The sequence below is a fragment of the Drosophila bipectinata genome, chromosome 3R (genome assembly GCF_030179905.1).
Source record: "Drosophila bipectinata strain 14024-0381.07 chromosome 3R, DbipHiC1v2, whole genome shotgun sequence".
NCBI lineage: Eukaryota > Metazoa > Arthropoda > Insecta > Diptera > Drosophilidae > Drosophila > Drosophila bipectinata.
This window is the reverse complement of record NC_091739.1, coordinates 6,373,801-6,391,261: the sequence shown is the minus strand read 5'-3', so window position 1 is coordinate 6,391,261 and position 17,461 is coordinate 6,373,801. Positions and strand designations below refer to the sequence as shown.

General features: G+C 41.1%; 1 protein-coding gene across 1 annotated transcript; it reads left to right on the top strand.

The window, feature by feature from the left end:
• Positions 1–16,568: 16,568 nt before the first annotated feature.
• On the top strand, positions 16,569–17,173 carry LOC108130945 (salivary glue protein Sgs-5-like). The gene is made up of 3 exons (XM_017249631.2): positions 16,569–16,836; positions 16,890–17,078; positions 17,139–17,173. Exons 1-3 carry the CDS (start codon positions 16,569–16,571, stop codon positions 17,171–17,173), a joined length of 492 nt encoding a protein of 163 aa, XP_017105120.2.
• Positions 17,174–17,461: the final 288 nt, after the last annotated feature.

Sequence of the window (17,461 nt, the reverse complement as noted above, 5' to 3'; positions counted from 1 at the left end):
CGGATAATGGTGTATTCATTAATTTGTTAAAATTATCCAGCCATCAGCCAAATAGGATGCTGAAACCTTTACGACGCATATCTACAATGAATAACAGGTCGGGCCCCAGGATATCTAGATTACATCCTTTACGTTTGATATCAATTTTCTGGCGTTTGATAGAAATGTTTTTCCATAGATTCATCCTTTCTATTTTGCATTTCCGTGGAAGCGACGGCAAACTCTTATTTACGTTTAATTGCCAGCGCAAATAAACGTGGCTGAATGCGTATATGTATGGACACACTATATATATCCTACATACAGGATAACAATGCTCCAGCAACAATTGCTGCAATGCATGTTGGGCTTTTTGTTTTTATTTCCATCGTGGTTGTCGGGGCAGGCGTTTTAAGTTGCCATTTATTGTGCAGTTTGTTGCAATTTAGTTGCAACGAACCCCATTTCCTGGCCCCATGGGTCCTTTGGGCCTTTTCGCGATTTCACAATTCACGATTCGCTTTTCGCATCGCGTGTTAAATTGCAAAAATAAATTGCGAATTGTTCGCCGCAAATAAATGGCAATAAAAATGCATAAAATGCTTTTTTCGCTATGCCTAACAAGCGGCAGGACGACTGCGGCAAGTTTGAATTACCAAACACAGGCATCCTGGAATAACTGCGATTCAGAGGAGCCATATATATCCGTAGTCATATATATATGCATAATTATAGGCGATTGTGTGGAGTGTTGCATTTCACACGACTGCGCATAAATGGCGGGTGTTGAAATCGATTTGTTTTTATTGTGCGAATAAATGTACATACATACATATATGTGTTAATGCCTTTTTGATGCGCTTACTTTGCGTCAAATCGTTTGTTTATTGGCTTGAATTTTATCCTGTTGGTAAACCGCTGGCCAAAGGCTAGACTTTGCATTTTAAAGATTGATTCGCTCGTACATTTTTGTAATCAATGGCTGGCCATCCGAGATCGGATTAAACTAAGCCAATCTTCTCTCGAGCATTAGGCTGCCCAACAACGTCCAAATCCCTGCCATTTTCGTCCCCAAAATGAATTTCTTTCACAATGGGACACAGTCCTTTCGGCCGAAAGCATAAAAAAGGGGTTCAGCCTAGCTGTTTCTGTTTTCAGCATTTTTTGTGTGTGCAAGCCAACTGAACAAATTAGGCAACCTTTTATTCGGCTCGCCTCCAGCTCCCAGCTCCTGCTCACAAAAAATTTTTGTATGGATGCAGTCAAGTGCTTGAGCATTTTATTTAAGCGCATGAATGGATTTGATGTCTTTTCTTCGTTGAAGGAAATGTGGCCAAAAAAAGAGATGAACGAAAAAAATTTCAATTCATTTCATAAAATGCCTCAAAATTGTAGCAAAATTATAAAAATTGCCTGCCCCAGACTTTGTCCTCGGCAGATTTTAGCAGACAACGAGCACTTTGGTTGGCTGCTTTTGGCTGATTTTCATGAATGCAGCTTTGCTCTCGTTTTTTGTTGGTCCTTTTGGGCCACATTTGCTCATATGTAAAGTGAATTGTTTGGGCGGATTTTGGTGGGTCTATATGGGAGGGCGACTGGATTATGAAATCGCTTTTTGGTGGGTAAGTGAATTGTTATCTCGAAAGGTACAACGACTTTCTCACTAACTATTATATTATACGTTTAATTTGAAATTTACAAATACAATTTTTAGCGTAGTGCCTATTTTAGGACATATTTAAAACAAGTTAAATAATTTTAATTTTTAAGATATTTTTAGTCAGATTATTGGCCATTCGACCTTGGAAAAATCCTTCCCTTTGAATTCATTTCATCGGTGCTGGATTTTTTGGTCTTTTTGTTAATTTTATTTTCCGTTCTCATATGTGAAGTGCTTTTTTGCAAAAAGCAGCCTCCCAATTTCGAGAACCTGGTGAGGTTTTTAGCGGCAGGGTGTGGGGATTTTGCCAGACGCTGTTTTGCCTGCAGTAATTTCTTAATTAGCTTGCAAACACAATGTACTTATATATTTAGTCTACATATATACCCAGTCGCAATACATAAGTTTGCGGGTGTTTTGGTAGCATTTTTGGCTCCCAATTATGGCGACCGGGCGGTGGGAGGTGGCTCGGAGCAGCAGTTTGGAAAGCCAAGCGGCCGGGTACTTATTTTAATTGCAGCCTTTTTGGGCATGAAGTGGCGCAGCTTAGCGAAAAGTTGGCTTTGCTATTTCTTTACCGTGGTGGAGGAACTTTGGAAAGTAGAGCAGAATTTTGACAGCTCTAAGGACTAGCCGAAATGGGATTGCCCTGGAGTGTAAGTGTCCTTCCGCTAGAATTTCGAGGACATGTTTTCCACCCCACTAGCCATTATATTTATCTATTTTTGTTGACAGTTCAATTAAGTACAATGGCCACAACAGTTAAATTACGCTTAAAAAAGGACTCGAACACACAGGCTTTGCCGTTTTTTGTGATTCGCTCTTTTTATTTCCTTTCGAGTGTCATTTCGGACATTATTCCTGTCGCTCTTTGTACTTTATTATCCATTTGGCACATTTATTTTTATTTCCCATTCTGGTCCTGTTGTTGTGGTTGCGGCAGTCTCTTCGCATTATCCTTGCTCACGTCGTTACGGCCGCTGGTCAGCCCGCAAATGTGGGCAATTTTTGCTCAACGCGATGTTTCTTTTTTTATGGACTTTATTTTTTAGCAGTTGCGATTCGGGTTGCTGGTGAGTGTGTGTGGTTGTTTTTATGACAAGTCCGTTTTAGTGGCGGCGGGGCAGGGTCTAGTGAGGGGGTGACTCCCTGCAATTACTGTCACCATAATAGGCTCATCAGCGTTTCCTTTATTATTGAACTGCCTTTTTTATTTGCGATGTATGTACATAGGTGCTTTAATCAACTGACATTTGTGTGGCATCGCAAGTTTTATGACTCTAAATGGCTGCAACAAAAAAAGAATAATGTCTGTTTTATATGCATAGTTGTGCACACTTCGGTTTGATTTATTTTCATTTAACTTGATACATTGAACAATTTCAAACATCAAGTATTAAATGGATTTTAATATGTAAAATTGTTAAGCCAACTTTAAAAAAATAATCAGTAACTTTCCAAAACATTGCTATGCGAGAGAATTTAAAAAGTGCAATTGAAACCAATTAGTTTTTAAATAAAATAACAATTTTTTAAAAAGCTTATCACGGTTTTTTTATGCATGAAAAAATGGTGGATTAAAGTAGCATAAAAGTTATATTTATAGGTCCACCGTTTTTCTGTAAAATTTTCCCATCACTTTGAAAATTGCAGTTGCAAGACGAGACTAAGCCGTTTAACTGGTAATTACGACACAGAGGCACTTACAGCGGGAATGACATTAGTTTCCAATTGCAATGCCGATTCGCGTTCACAATGCCATAATCAAATTCCTACTCATTACGCGCCATATTGTTGTAAATTAATGCAATAACACAAACAATGTCTCCCATGGCATGGCAGGGACCTCGAATTTCATCCGGCTAAATCGAGTTGAAAAGTGCAAGCCCAGACCAGTCGCTGGCTAATTATGTGCACTTTGCCGATCAAATTTCAGCGCCTATCCACACAGGCCACCGGAAGCGTCCTGTTTTGCGAGGCGTCAACTGTCACACACAGCTCGCAAAACACTCGCAGCGCTCCTTCGCGGGACGACCCGCTTTCCACTAAATTCGAATCCAATTGAATAACAATAAAATCCGTAGTGCGCGACTGGGTTATTCGATTCCCGGCCATTGTCCCTGGCCCGTCCAATGGTGTCTACCTACAAATTATGTAGGCTGTAACAATCAAGCATTGCGAGCCTTGCATTGCGTAACAGGAAGTCAACAATGACAATGCGAGGCGAGGCGAGGCGGTGCAGCAGCGCCAGAAACAGGATGTGTGCAGGATACCAGGATACGGTGTGTAAATGCTTGTAAAATGCTTTTCAAATCGCACCTCCAGCTCCCGCTGCTCTTGCTTCAGAGAATAATTTTGCCCTGGCTGTTGTTATTGTTGTCAGGCTGTTATTTAATGTCATATAGCCTGCGGCCAAATACCCACTGAGCGATGCTTTTTGCACTACACTGACAAAAAAATGTATAATGCATAGAATATAACATTATCGTGGTTTATGGCTTTGGCTAAGGCTGAATCTCCCATCTTGGCAAAGTTATTTATTTATTAATACACAGTACACAAATTTTTATATTTAAAATACAGTTTAAAGTATTAAAAATTACATATGTACTTTCTGAAATACTCCCATTGCTTTGTCATTTTCAAAAAAGACTTCATTACATTAAAACTAACACCCCTTGAACGAAGTAGTGGAAGGCTATCCGGTGAATACATGAACAAAATTATTTTAATTGTTAAAAAATTGTGCAAACTTTGCGTTGGCACGTTTGCTCCTGATTGTTGTTGCTATGGACTGTTGATGGACGGCCTGCATCCAGAACGGCTCGTTCCCATTTGGTTAAGGGCAAGTGGGTATCATGGTGGCATGGCAATGGCTATCCCACTGCGATCTCGTACCCCGATAAATCGGAAAGGAATAACATATTTATATATAACTGCCGCAAGCACACGCTCGGTTGCCGCCCTTTTTATGCTATAGCATAGTATTGAATTCGAACGAAATTACAAATGAATAAATGACATCAAAAGCTTTTGAAAAATACGAGTTAGGTGGAGGAAAATGGTGTGAAAATTACAGGTTACGGGACGTGTTAAACAATTTTGAGTGAATTGATTTCTGGAAGGGTTGAGGGGCGGTGCCGTAATTGAGTTTCATGTAGAGTGTAATTACACAAAAACGGCCTCATACCAAACTTTTTTCAATTTTTTGCATTGAAATGTGTACTGGAAAAAATATAAATGAAATTTATAAAATTGTTTTGAATGGAATTTCTAGAATAGATGCTTAAACTGCTAAAGATTTAAGTTCTTTGATTTAATAAGCCGGTCTTAGCTCTTTATAACATCTTAGAAATGGAAAATGAATTTTCAAATCATAAAAACAAGCCGAGAGCGTCCAAGTATGAAATTGGAGAAGGCATAAGTCGAAGATTTTCCTTATCTTCTTATTTGTTTTCATTTTTTGCGATGTTGACAGTCAAATTATGAAAAGTTTTCGGCCCAGTCCCCGGGGGCCCTGACAATTTAATGTAATTTATTATCATAAATGCAAAACACTTGAACTGTGTGTTATGAATAATTTCGGAAGGCAGCCAACACTCAGTTGCTTATCTAAGCGTTGGAATCTTTGCGGTTTAAAATTACCAATTTTCCACTGTATAAATTGGCATTTAACCAATCAGACCAGTGCCAAAGCCCAATCTGAACAAGAGCCGGAACCAGGAATCTGAATCTGATTCGGAACCCAAAACCAGACCGAATCCCCAAGCGCCGTCCTAAATGCGAGTATCCGAGCCCGAAACAAGCAACCCACTTATCATATTAAACTATGGACAGAAGCCAGTAACCATTTAGCAAATCTTCACGTCAAAGCCAACAAGCAACCCCACAACCTGCAAATGGGTCGATGGAATCCCTGGGCGGGGTTGCCTGGCTTTTGGGCTTCGGCTTGGCTTGGCTTGGCTTTGGATTTGGGTGGCAGGCTTTTTCGGGGTGGCAGCGTGCAACCCAATTAGGAAGTACGGAAAAAGCAGCAGGAACAGCAGCAGCAACCGAATCAGTCAAAACAAAATCAAGATAAAAGCGAAATTCAATCTGTCAAAAATAGATTACAGACCAATTATGTGCTCTTTAAGAGTTCCCCATACAGTATCCAGTGCCACCAGTCCATATGACAGCAGGGAGTGCTTTTCCTCCACCTCCGGCCAAAAGTAAACCATCCATCCATCTATGTATGGCCATCAGGCAGAATTTTTGTGAGGCAACTTGTTTAGGGTCTGCGGCGTGTAATTGTGCCTGCTGCTGGGCAGGGATGCGATGCGAGTCTCTGATTTACGGACTGCAGGGGCAGGAGCAGCAGCAGGACCAAGGGGAAGTCGCTGTTTTTGTTTGGGGTTGGCTGATTGGGTTGAGTTCATTTAATCGACACCAGACAACGAGTGAGTAATTTGCCATTTAATGGCATCCTCAAAAGTTTGTCATATCAAGACAAATGCAAGATGACAGGCTATTAAAGGATATGGTCTCCAAGGAAGGTCACTAAATGAGAGGTTACTAAGGCTTTTTAATGATAATACTAAAATGTGTACATTTTAGCCACCAAAAATAATTAAATGTGTGAAAAACTGTGGACTTAGTTCCACCTTTAAATTCTCATTACAATGAGCCATTCTGTACACAAATGTCTAATTCCTCGCCCATCGTCGCTATCGATGTTGGAATGAGAAATCACGGCAGAAAGTTAAACAAACAGCGCATACTAATCCCGGGGATATACACACTCAACTTGAAGTCCCAAACCAATGTTTTTATATGATATCAGCAGGACTATAAAAGCACACTCACACTCGAACCCGAGCCCATCCCCTGCCATACTTTGTTTCAGCTCCGGGACCAATCTTTCCCACTCCGGGAAAGGGGAAACCAAGTACAGAGGCTACCGGTTCGGTTCGGTTCTGTTCTGTTCTGTTCCGTTCGGTTCGGTTCAAATCTATTCAATGCCTGGCATTCTTTGTGTGTGTAAAGTACCATTTAAGGGTGATAATCGTTCGCTATTTGAGGGTGCAAAATGGAAAAATCATTGAAAGCGAACATCAAGCGGGAAAGGATAGAGAGACAGGGGCAGTCGAGATTAAAAGTGCATTTAATAATAGAGTAACGGCCAAGAATGGGGCAGGTGCCCTTGGGGAGAGTTCGACTTACTACACAGAAAAATGTCCCACAAATGATTAGTTTGTATCTAAAATGTAATCTAAATATAAGAGATTTTTACATTTTTATCTTAAAAATGGACTAGCTCATCTAAAAGATATGTGTTAAATTAAATATGTGTTTTATAAAACCTAAAAAGAAACACCTTCGAAATAATCCATTACATTAATTTCTGTCTGTGTAAGCTCCGAGTGGATTATAATGAACATCCAGTTGAGCTAAATGTCTCAATAGAACCTGGCGGCCACCCCTTGGTAAAAAACCTAATGATTCAGAATTATTTGATTGCGTGGGCGGACTGTTGACGGTTGGCTGGTGGTGGGAGTTCGGACGGGAGTTGTAATTGGAATTGGAGTTGCGGGATGGGTGCGTCGGATGAGCTACCCCAATCGGCAGTTAGCGACATATGTTGCCACATCCGCAGGCTGACTTATGTCGCTATAACGTGTAAAATTGTTATAATTCCTGTGGCTGCCAATGTCTCGGGTTCCTCCCCTTACTGATGCACTTTAAAGTGCACTCCTGGGTTATCCTGGTCTTAGTCGTTGCGACTGGGTGGGTTTTGGCTTGCTTTCAATTAATTTGCTGAAAACGTCCAATAAATCCCAGTCACTTCCTGCTTTGCTCTCGACTCTAAATTGGAAAGTAATTAACTTGTATTCCTCATTGAGTGTCTTTGAATGATTAATAGCCATAAGTACGATGGCCAGGCAACTGCAATATGGGAATTCATTAAGCTCAAACGTGCTAATTAGATGCACAGAGTCATTATAATTGAGAGAGCAGGATTTGAAACATAGGTCAGGGGAGACCTGATTGCATATTCCAAATAATACTGAACGAAGCCCGTTAAAGCAACTTATTTAAAATGTTTAAATTGAGAAATAGCAACAATTGTTCGAGTCCAAATCCATTCAAAGGATTCGATTTTTCTGACTGACTCCCCCGCCGCCACTGACATTTTGATTTGGCGCACTTTTTGATTGATGACATACAGCGCCACGCCCACTCTCCGCCCCTTAATATAATCATAAATGAAAGCTATCAAAAGTGTGCGTCTTTTTTCGTCGGCGCATGGTCGGCGAGGCAAGAAATCAAAAGATATTTGCGAGCCTTTTGGCGCACGGCTTAAACAAAGGGACAATGGCACGAGAGCAAAAGAGAACAGCTGGGCCAGGACATATTTTTCGTCAGTCGGCATTCGGGAGCCGTTCAATTGTTCGCGCTTCAATGGCATTCGGTAAATGCAAATTTTTGTGAAAAGGCGAATCCCTTAAACAAAGGCTCTGCACACACACAAACGAGCACGCACCGAGCATTTTAGTCTAATGAAACTACGAGTTCCTTCAATGGGGCAAGGCCAACGCCGCAGGATGAGAAAGGATATACACAGTGGAAAAATCGGATAAGGCTTACTGCGCTGTTGATGGATTTAAAGTCCAGAATCATCCTTATGAACCTAGTGGGGAACTTTAAATTTTATGTAGCATACCTTTTTGGGTCCCTTTTATCTCATCTATTATCTTTTTAATAATTTTGATGTCCTTTTATTAGACTTACTGCAAATTCTTAAAAGTGCAGAGTGCAGACTCAGAGTAGAAGTTCCAGGAGCACTTGCTGCCTGGCGCTGAGGCGTGCAGGATTCTCAAGGCGTCGCCGGCTGCCACTTTTCGCTGTCATTAAGTAAATAGAATGAGACGCCTAGATAGGGCCAATGTAGGCGTTCTAGCCTAAGTGATTAAAACGCCGCACAAGTGCGATTTGTCAAAGGACCTGCACCAGCAGAATGCTTCCCCTACGTATGACAGCCACCTCTCCATCATACCGATCTTTCTGAATTGTTTGCCTTTTTTCACGCTAAAGCAACTGAAAAACCACTTTGGCCAAATTGACAACAGGCGGTGATGTGAGGACAGGGGGTCGGAAGTCCTTCCTGCTAACAACATTTCGCCTAACAAATAACAGCCTTGACAGCCCCCGAGCCACCCAGCTTCCTCTCGTTGGGGCGTCTCCCCTCCTTAAGTCCACTGCATGCGTTTAAGACCGCGAGTGCGAATTCTTCACTTCAATGCGCCATGTTCTGGCCCTTTGTTTGCACTGGAATCCATTAAAAAATGCACAAAGTTGTCGGGCAGGTAGCCCGAAGGCTCCCTCTATAAACAATGCATTTGCCGCATAATACCGTACAACATCCCAGCAACAGCAAAAAGCATCTACAGAAAAAACACAAATCTGGCAAAAAAAAAGGCTGGAAAAAACAGGAAAAGAACAGCCCCCATAGCCTTTGGCTCGACTTTTGTTGTCATTTTCTTGCCCTGCGCTTTGGTAATTCATTTTCCCAGTGAGTCGATGTGGCTGCGGCCTAGGCAATTGTTTTATGGATGTACTCTATAAAATATGGGTATATCAAATAGAGCAATAATTAGCTGAAAGTGTGATTTATTATTACCCGAAATTATACAGCAACTCGGCCCATATATTTAAAGCAAAACAAATTAACCAATTCTGTATTATATATAAGATATTCTTAAAGTTCCTTTATCTGAAACGGGATACAATCTGGCTGCCTGAAGAACCATTCCTTGCATTACGCATACGCCGTGTATATTAGTTTTAATTACCAGGCAGATGGCTTTTGGCTTTTTTCTTTTTAGTTCCACGGAACTCTTTTTATGGGTGTTTGTGCCCGGTCTCCTTTGACTGTCATCTGGCTGGCAGGCACATTCCTCAATTAATCAGTGGAAGGCACCCAGAAAAGATGCGAGGTGGCAAAAAAAACATGCTAACACAGATTTTCACTTTGGCATATTGTGAGGCGACACGCCTCGTCCAGTTGCTTAATGCTCGCCTTTTTTTTCCACCGGCATTACCCATGTCTGATTTGTGATTTTTTTTTGGCCTTGCTTAGATTTTGGTGGCGCACTGCAATGCGTCATGGTTGGGCTTCATGTTCGTGGTTTTTTTCCGGTGGTTCGAGAAAGCAGCTTACTTTCATCAATGGTATTTTGCCATTTTTCAGCATTTTCGCTGACAGCTTCTCCCACAAAAAACGGAGAACGAACGAGACAGAAAGGTACAAAAAACGGCCAACAAATGCCGTAATACGTTCCTGGGGCTATGGCAAAAGAATTGGCCAAAACCGGTGCTCGGAAAATGGATTTGATTTATGTTGCTTGCTTGTTCACAGCGCCATATCAGGGGGCGAAGGTGGTGTGTTCGGGTTGGGGTTTGGACTCCAACGCCAGGTGAATGCTTTTTTGATAGACTCGAAATGGATACATGTTACAAGATGATAAAGCAGCTCCCCTCCATCAGAGCCCCGTTCCCGGTATCCAGCCATCCGAGTGCGCCCACAAATTATTTAGGAAATCTGCCACTCATTCAGAGCATTCCATATTCATTTGGTTGCCGGTTCGTTGACATGCCTAGCCACATAAAAAAGCCTTTTTTCCATAGTATTTTTTATCTCGTTTCTTTCCCTGGCTCCCTCTAGTTGGCCATTTCCAAATTTGAAATATTTTTTGTATGCTTGACGAACCAATAATAATTTGCATCGCACGGCTTTTAGTCATTTCTATGTCAACTGTGAGAGCTCACTGAGGTCTACACTTAGAAAACATATAAATTTTATAACAATTTGCGAGCTGAAGTATAAAGTTACTTTATTTTAAAAAATTTAGTAATACTTAAAAGTGAAAACTCACTGTAATTGAAATTAAAAGTTGTATGTCTCTTTGAATTTTTCTGTGTAAAGTCAATGTCCAAGCAAACGGGCTTTTTGACATGCAATTTTAATGAAACTTTTCAAATGTCATAGTTTTTGTTTTCCTATTTTCGCGGAGGTTTTCGATTACAAAATATGGTTTTTACGTTTTAGACGCGGATTAATTCTAATTAGTGTGTAAACTTGGAAACGTCGACTACGTCCAAATTGGATGTTTGCAACCCCTTAGGGTCTTGCATTCTAAAATTTCAAGTTGATTATGTGGAGTGTGCTAATCCAATCGAATAGTGTCTGATATAGACAATCCGATGGCCGCAAGACGCTTGCCTAAACCATCAAGTGGCCATTATGGGCTTAAAACCCAACAAGGACAGCCATTAGGACTCTAGTCTATAATCAGCGGCTTTTTGACGCGGCCGACGCGTGGCGATGATGTTGCTCCTGTTGCTATTATCGACGTTGTTTGCAGTCATCGGGCTTTACGGCCACGCCCACTTATTATATAGAAACAATTTGTACGGCTGCTGAGAGTTTGCGGGGCAGAGTGGAAAAATTCAAGTGGAAAACCAGACCGCCCCTTTGTCTTGTTTTACACACACGCGCCCACGAGCGTGCGATAATTATGTTGCCATGCATTTGCGGCACGTGCTGAGTGAAACGAGGGGTATATGTGTAACATTTATATAGGTACAAGTATCCATATCCGTATCGACTTCCGCTTGCATAATTGCCGCAAATATTTACCCTGATTTGGCTGCAACAAGAGGGTAAATATGCTTTTAGCCAACTCAAGTGCCACTCGAATCCGTGAGAGAATCGTTGAGAACTCGAGGGTTCAGGAGTTCGTGGCCTCTTTCAGGTGAATAATCGAGACCTTTTTGGGCCGCTCTTGTTGCTGTTAATTGCACTAATGTGCGTAATTTATAAGCAAGTGAGTGGCGTGCGAAAAGTTTGTTCCCTAGCCCCGCTCTGTTTCGGATCCGGCTGTGGGATATTTATGCATCGAGGCGAAAACATTTGGCCGGGCAATAATGCCGAAAGTGCCAAGCAGAGACTCGTAAATAGCTCCGCCCTCAAGTCTCAACCCTCCGCCAGGATAAGCCACCATTCCGCCCCCAAAGTCCTGGGATAGAGACCATTTCCCACCGCCTTGCCCCCTCGCTCCCAATCCAAAGCCCAGCCTAATAGCTGGCGATGCCACATTGGCCCCCCGGGAACACACAATTTCAATAAATATTTCACTGCATTAGCCTGGTTCCAAGGGCTTGGCCAAATCCTTGGAGCGCGTTGCGTCAAATTGCCTTTTTGGTTTGGCAATAACGTGCATTAAATGTTTTGGCCATTATCATTTCTGGCTAACATCGCCATTAGCCAATCCAGCTGGGTGTATGCCATGCTCAATATGCTGAATCAGAGTGGGTGTGGGAAATAATTGGAAAAGTTTTAGTCAGATCGATTAAGGGTTTTTTAGGGGTTCTTGTTACAACGCATTTCATATAAATATTTATTTAAATCATAATATATTCTTTATCGATTGTAGAAACTTATTTTCAACTAACTAACGATAAAATTTAGTTTTTACTACTAGAACTACTTTTTTTCTGGAAACTATTCCTTTAAGAACAGAAAGGCAAGCGTACATCCTTTGGGTTCAAAAGAACAATGACGGCTGGCGATAGACGGTGCAATTGTTGAATCCTTCCCTTAGCTGTGGAGCAGAAAAGACGCAATGCGAATAGTTACCTTTGGCCAACAAAGAATCACCTTGATTCCTAACTAACACCACAATCTGGTCTGAACTCCTGTGGAGAAAAATCAAAAGAACAAAACCAAAAAAAAGCAAAAAAACCAACAAAAACCAACTGAGGCAGAGCTTTCTTTCATTTACTGACAATAAATTTTCATTTTCTTGGTAAATCGCTCTGTTGTTGCTGCTATTGCTTCGGCTCCGGCTACGACACCGGCTGCTGCAGTTGCTCCTTTCTGGCGTCGATTGCCTCTGCCAGACACATATGCCCGCATTTTTGCACCACAACAATTTGGTTGGCACAGCTCATTGTCTTCGAGCTCTCAGCCGGGGCTATAGCCAGGGCTATATAGCCCGGAATAGCTCCAGCAGCAATTGCAATTGCTCACAAGTTATCCCAAGTGGAAATTTTTCAGTTTGTCTGCCGTTGTTTGCTGGTGTCTGGCCTGGCAAATCGCAATAAAACAAAAGTGATTGTCAAGTGAATGCGTTTGTACTCCCACACCCCAGGCACACTCACATGTATGGCATATCGCTGTGAATGTGGTTGATATTCCATATCCCAGATCCCGGATCCATGCCGTAATATGCAATTCATCATGTGCGCTCTCCTGCGTAATTCGGAGTGATTAAAAATGTAATTCATATGCACTTGATTGATGGTTGCGGTGGAAGACAATCGTTCAACTTGAAAGTGATTTGTGGTGGGAGGATAATTGAAGTGTGCAGATACTTCGTACTATGCTCTCTGGATATTTCCATAACATTTTCCTCAGTTAAATGCTTTATAAACAAAACCTCTTTTAAGCAGTTCCTTCCGCCGCAGAAGTCACACGCAATATTCGGCCAACAAACAAATAAACGGAACCTGGCCAACACGCACACACGCAGATGAGCAGTTAATTAAGGGTGTGAACTGGTTGAGTTATGCGTGGACGGCTGAAGCCCCAATTTTTACCCCGAGCCTGTCAGGACTTGGCCTAGATGACGGCCAAATGGGTAGTAAATAATTCATTAGCGGCTTTTAACAATAAATTTTTGTTGCCCGCACTAAATGACCTTTCCGGCTGGGTTTATGCACCGTAAACAATTCTGTGGCTATTTATGGAATAATTAAATGATAATATTTTCTCAGTAATATACCGAAAAAATAATGGCAACAGACTAGATAAATAATATTGTTACCAGTTATTTATACAGCATTTAATATTTAAAAAATTATATACGGTATACGTCTTGCAATGCCCTACAACTTAAATATGTTTTTTGTAAAAGTGCTCTTAGTTATTTTTTTTTTTTTAGGCAGACACTTATTTTAATGAAGCGGCAACTAATTAGCTGCATCGGCTTTGACCTCTGAACTTCTTCGACTTCATTAAAGCAGGAATTCATCGCTTTGTATTTTCTCGCATTGAGGCGATAAGAAATGCGGATGAGAGATTGCTGAACCACCTGCATAGGTACAAGAATTATATAAGAATTACAAAGAGGCTTGTGGGTTTTTGGAACATTTCGCAGCGGCTGGCAAATTAAAATGCAATAACTCTTCATCAGGGGGACTTCCCCTTCGGCATACGTGAGCACCGAGGGCAGGAAATGTGCTATAATTGAAAAATGTGGTAACAAGACGCTCCACCACCATCGGGCCAAGAGCCACCGCACCACCGTGTCGGGCCTAATGAATGCCTCACTTTTTTCGTGTCTGGAGTTTGTTTTTGCATAACACGCGAGGAGTGTGTCAGGTTATTTTTCTGGTAGGAGGAGGGTGATAAATGCTCATCAGGCTTTAAGGCTGCGCTGGCAATTAACTTTTACAATGTTGTTGAAACGTAATCAAGTTGTCAGCGGCAAAAAGCTAACTTGGCTCGCAAATTATACTCCTAATTACGCAGAAGTTTTCATCTCGGCGCGGAAATTCCCTAGGCCACGAGCTGTCAACGTTCGCCGGATTTCGAGGGGGCATGCTCCTTGGGAGGCTGCGGGGCAAAGCCACTCTCATTGGCTAATCCTGAGGGATCCATTCGACTAATGCCCTGGTAGAGTTTCCCACTCCCCCGGCACTCGATTCAAATGTCTCTCAGTTGTCATAACAAACTTGGGGACTTCCATCAAGCCCTCTCCAAAGAAATACATCCCAGCCACTTTTCCTCTTTTTTGTTTTTAAATCAGAGATTGAAAGCATTAGCCAACCCCCCCTGGAAATCTTTTGTTACAGATGGCCCGGAATCGACGGAATAAGCGGCATACATTTTAAAATTTTATTTTTATTGCATTGCAATTTTCGTTTTCCGTCCTCCTTCGCATTTAAGCCACATTTAAGATACTTGGATAGCATTATTGACTTTTGAGTTGATAAAGTGCCATAAATGTCACCCCATTAAAAGCTGGGAGCCGAGCCACAAAGGCGAAGGCAAAGGTAAGTCAAAGGTAAAAATGCGCGGCGCTCCAGGGGTTGATGTTGCCGGTTGCCAGGATAACTTCGGAGGAAAGGAGTGCTGGAGAGCTGGAAAGAGATATAATGCGGTTGCTTGCTGAGGATAATGCGCCTCAACTCAATTGGGAATTTCGAAAGTAAAGTTGAATTTCATGTTCGGCTGCGGCAATTGTCACAGATGGTTTAATTGAAGTAATTGCATATGAAATCCGTCAGGATTTGCCCCTCGCCGTCCCTCTGATGGCACTTTTCGTTTATTATTTTATTATATTATTATATACTAAGCAGCAAAAGTAGCAGCATCATCATAATCCTGCCATTTGGGGTTTGGTGGAAAAGGGTTAATTGAGTTGTTGCCTTTTGTTTTATCTGCTTTTTCCGCTGCCTGACTGCCTGGCTTCCCGACTTCCCAACTTCCCTAATGAGCTAATGACAACAGCGTGTAATTATTTACCAACAATACAACTGAAAAGGTGGACACGTATTTGAGCCACAACATTTTAAGGGCTTTTTGGTGGTTTTTTCGGCAATATTTTATGTGCCCTTTCTCGGGGGTTCAAAAGCCTGTTTAACTGGTTAAAGAGTACTCGACCCATCTGACCTATTCGTAATTATTCAAGGCTACCTAAATATAGAAACCGAAACTTTCCAACGACAAAGCAAATAAATTCAATATTATTTTGTTTATCGTATTGGTTTCTTGATTATCAATAAAGTTATCTTCGGAATGCATCTGGGTAAACAAAGTGAGCCCTATAAAAAGCACCCACCCGCTCAAAGATCATTCAGTGGCAATATTGCTTTCATCTGATCCACCAAGATGTTCAGTCTTAACTTTATTCCTGTGGCAGTGGCTATCGTAGTTGTGGCTCAGGCTACATTTATTATCAAACCGAATCCTTGTCAGCCCACCCCCTGCAATGATTGGAATAAAAATTATACCTGGGCTCTTGCAAATTGTATCTGCAGGGTCTTCCAGAGTCCGTGCCACAGGATGGTGGCGAATACTAATAGGCTGAGTAAAGACAAAACCCGTAAGTTTTGAACCTATCATATCGATTACTTGGGTTAATTGTTTAGGTCATCACCTCATCCTATGGCTAAAAACACATTTATTTTCCAGCTTTGATTATTGTCGAGCATGAGACATGCCTAAAATTCGTGGAGAAATGTTGTCCTTGCGGTGGTCCAAGAGTAAAGGCTAAGTTTCCCGTTCCATCTCCATGCGGTTGCAACGGCAAGCCAGGAAGCTATAGATACAAGATTTTCGAAAACATTTGTCAGCTGAGGAGATATGCAGCTTTGAACTCTGATCGTACGTACCAATCTGATTTTCATTGGGTTTCTTCTAACTATGTTTTTTTTAATATTATAGCCTACCTCAGCTGGGTCCAGGTTTGAATGAGGCCGAATAACCACAACATTGACGACTTGGTTTTACTACAACATTGACTTGGAATGATTTTTGAATATTTTTATTACACTTTGTTAAAATTTTTTGCCTAAAATATGTCATTTATTGTTGAAACTTAACTTATGAGTTTTGTGTTTTAATAGCCAATTTTTGGGGGAATTTACGAAAAACTGAGCTGGGTTTCAGTCAAGGTTAGTCAAATAAATAAACATTCGCGTGCAGTTTGCGGTGCACGTTCTGCAAACACTGAACCTTTTGGGGGATTAAATAAACAAAAGAGTTATCCATCCCTGCTTAAACAAAGAAATGAGTTTTTATATAAAAAGCTAAGCTGGTGGCCGTGGCAAATTAATTGTAAAATTAAAGACTTGGTGTCAGACTATTAATGCTGATACTACAATGCCCAATTTGAGATTGCTGCTTTTGGTTTTGGCTGTTTGGAGAGTAGGCGATTGGTGTTCCGCAGAGGAGCCCCAGGCTGAGCCTGAATCGGAACCTGAAGCCAAGTCCCTACCAGAACCCGAGTCCAAGCCTGATCCTGAACCAAGCTGCAATATCTGGTACAGGAACTATCAGTGGACTCTCCAGGATTGCCTTTGTCGACCTTTTCAAAACGAATTTCTTATGGATATAGAAAATGACAAACGCGTTGAAGGCGGTCAAAAACGTAAGTAATTTAAATTATTGAAACTGAAATAATTTAAGCAACAAACTCGTTAGCTCTTGTACCTGTCTCGGAGGACCTTTGCATAAATTTTATTCCCGAAAAGTGTCCGATAGGATTTCCTGTGGTGGCCTTATTTCCTGTTCCAGCTCCTTGTGGATGCAATGGTAAAAAAGGATCCATTGAAACGAAACGCTTTTACAGTCTAAATCATCTTCTTAAATTCTCGGCAGAAAATCGAAAACGTAAGAAATATTTAAATAGGTTTGGTTTATTCTCTAACTATACATATTTACTCTTTCTAGCATTTTTGAGTTATTCTTATATTTGGCCGGTCTAAAAGGATTTGTGTTGACATTTGTTATTTGGTGACTGAGCTGTTTAAATAAATAAAATCGTTCTTAAATTGATTAACCAAAATGTGTATTTAAATTAAAAGAAAAACAAATATTTATCGATTCCTCAACAGCAAAAAAACATGTTTATGATAATATTATTCATCAAACATTCAAAAAATTCCTGAACTTAACTCTTAAATGGGACTTTTTCATTTATTGTTATGTATGGACTATTTACACAGCTAAAAACTCATTAACCTCGAAAAGCCTATAAATACATTATGTCCATA

What these genes read in the sequence shown, in the direction of transcription:
- LOC108130945 (XM_017249631.2), top strand. Translation starts at nt 16,569, where the DNA reads ATGCCCAATTTGAGATTGCTGCTTTTGGTTTTGGCTGTTTGGAGAGTA. An exon ending in CGTTGAAGGCGGTCAAAAAC is followed by an intron (nt 16,837 to 16,889) that starts GTAAGTAATTTA and finishes CAAACTCGTTAG; the next exon opens with CTCTTGTACCTGTCTCGGAG. An exon ending in CTCGGCAGAAAATCGAAAAC is followed by an intron (nt 17,079 to 17,138) that starts GTAAGAAATATT and finishes TACTCTTTCTAG; the next exon opens with CATTTTTGAGTTATTCTTAT.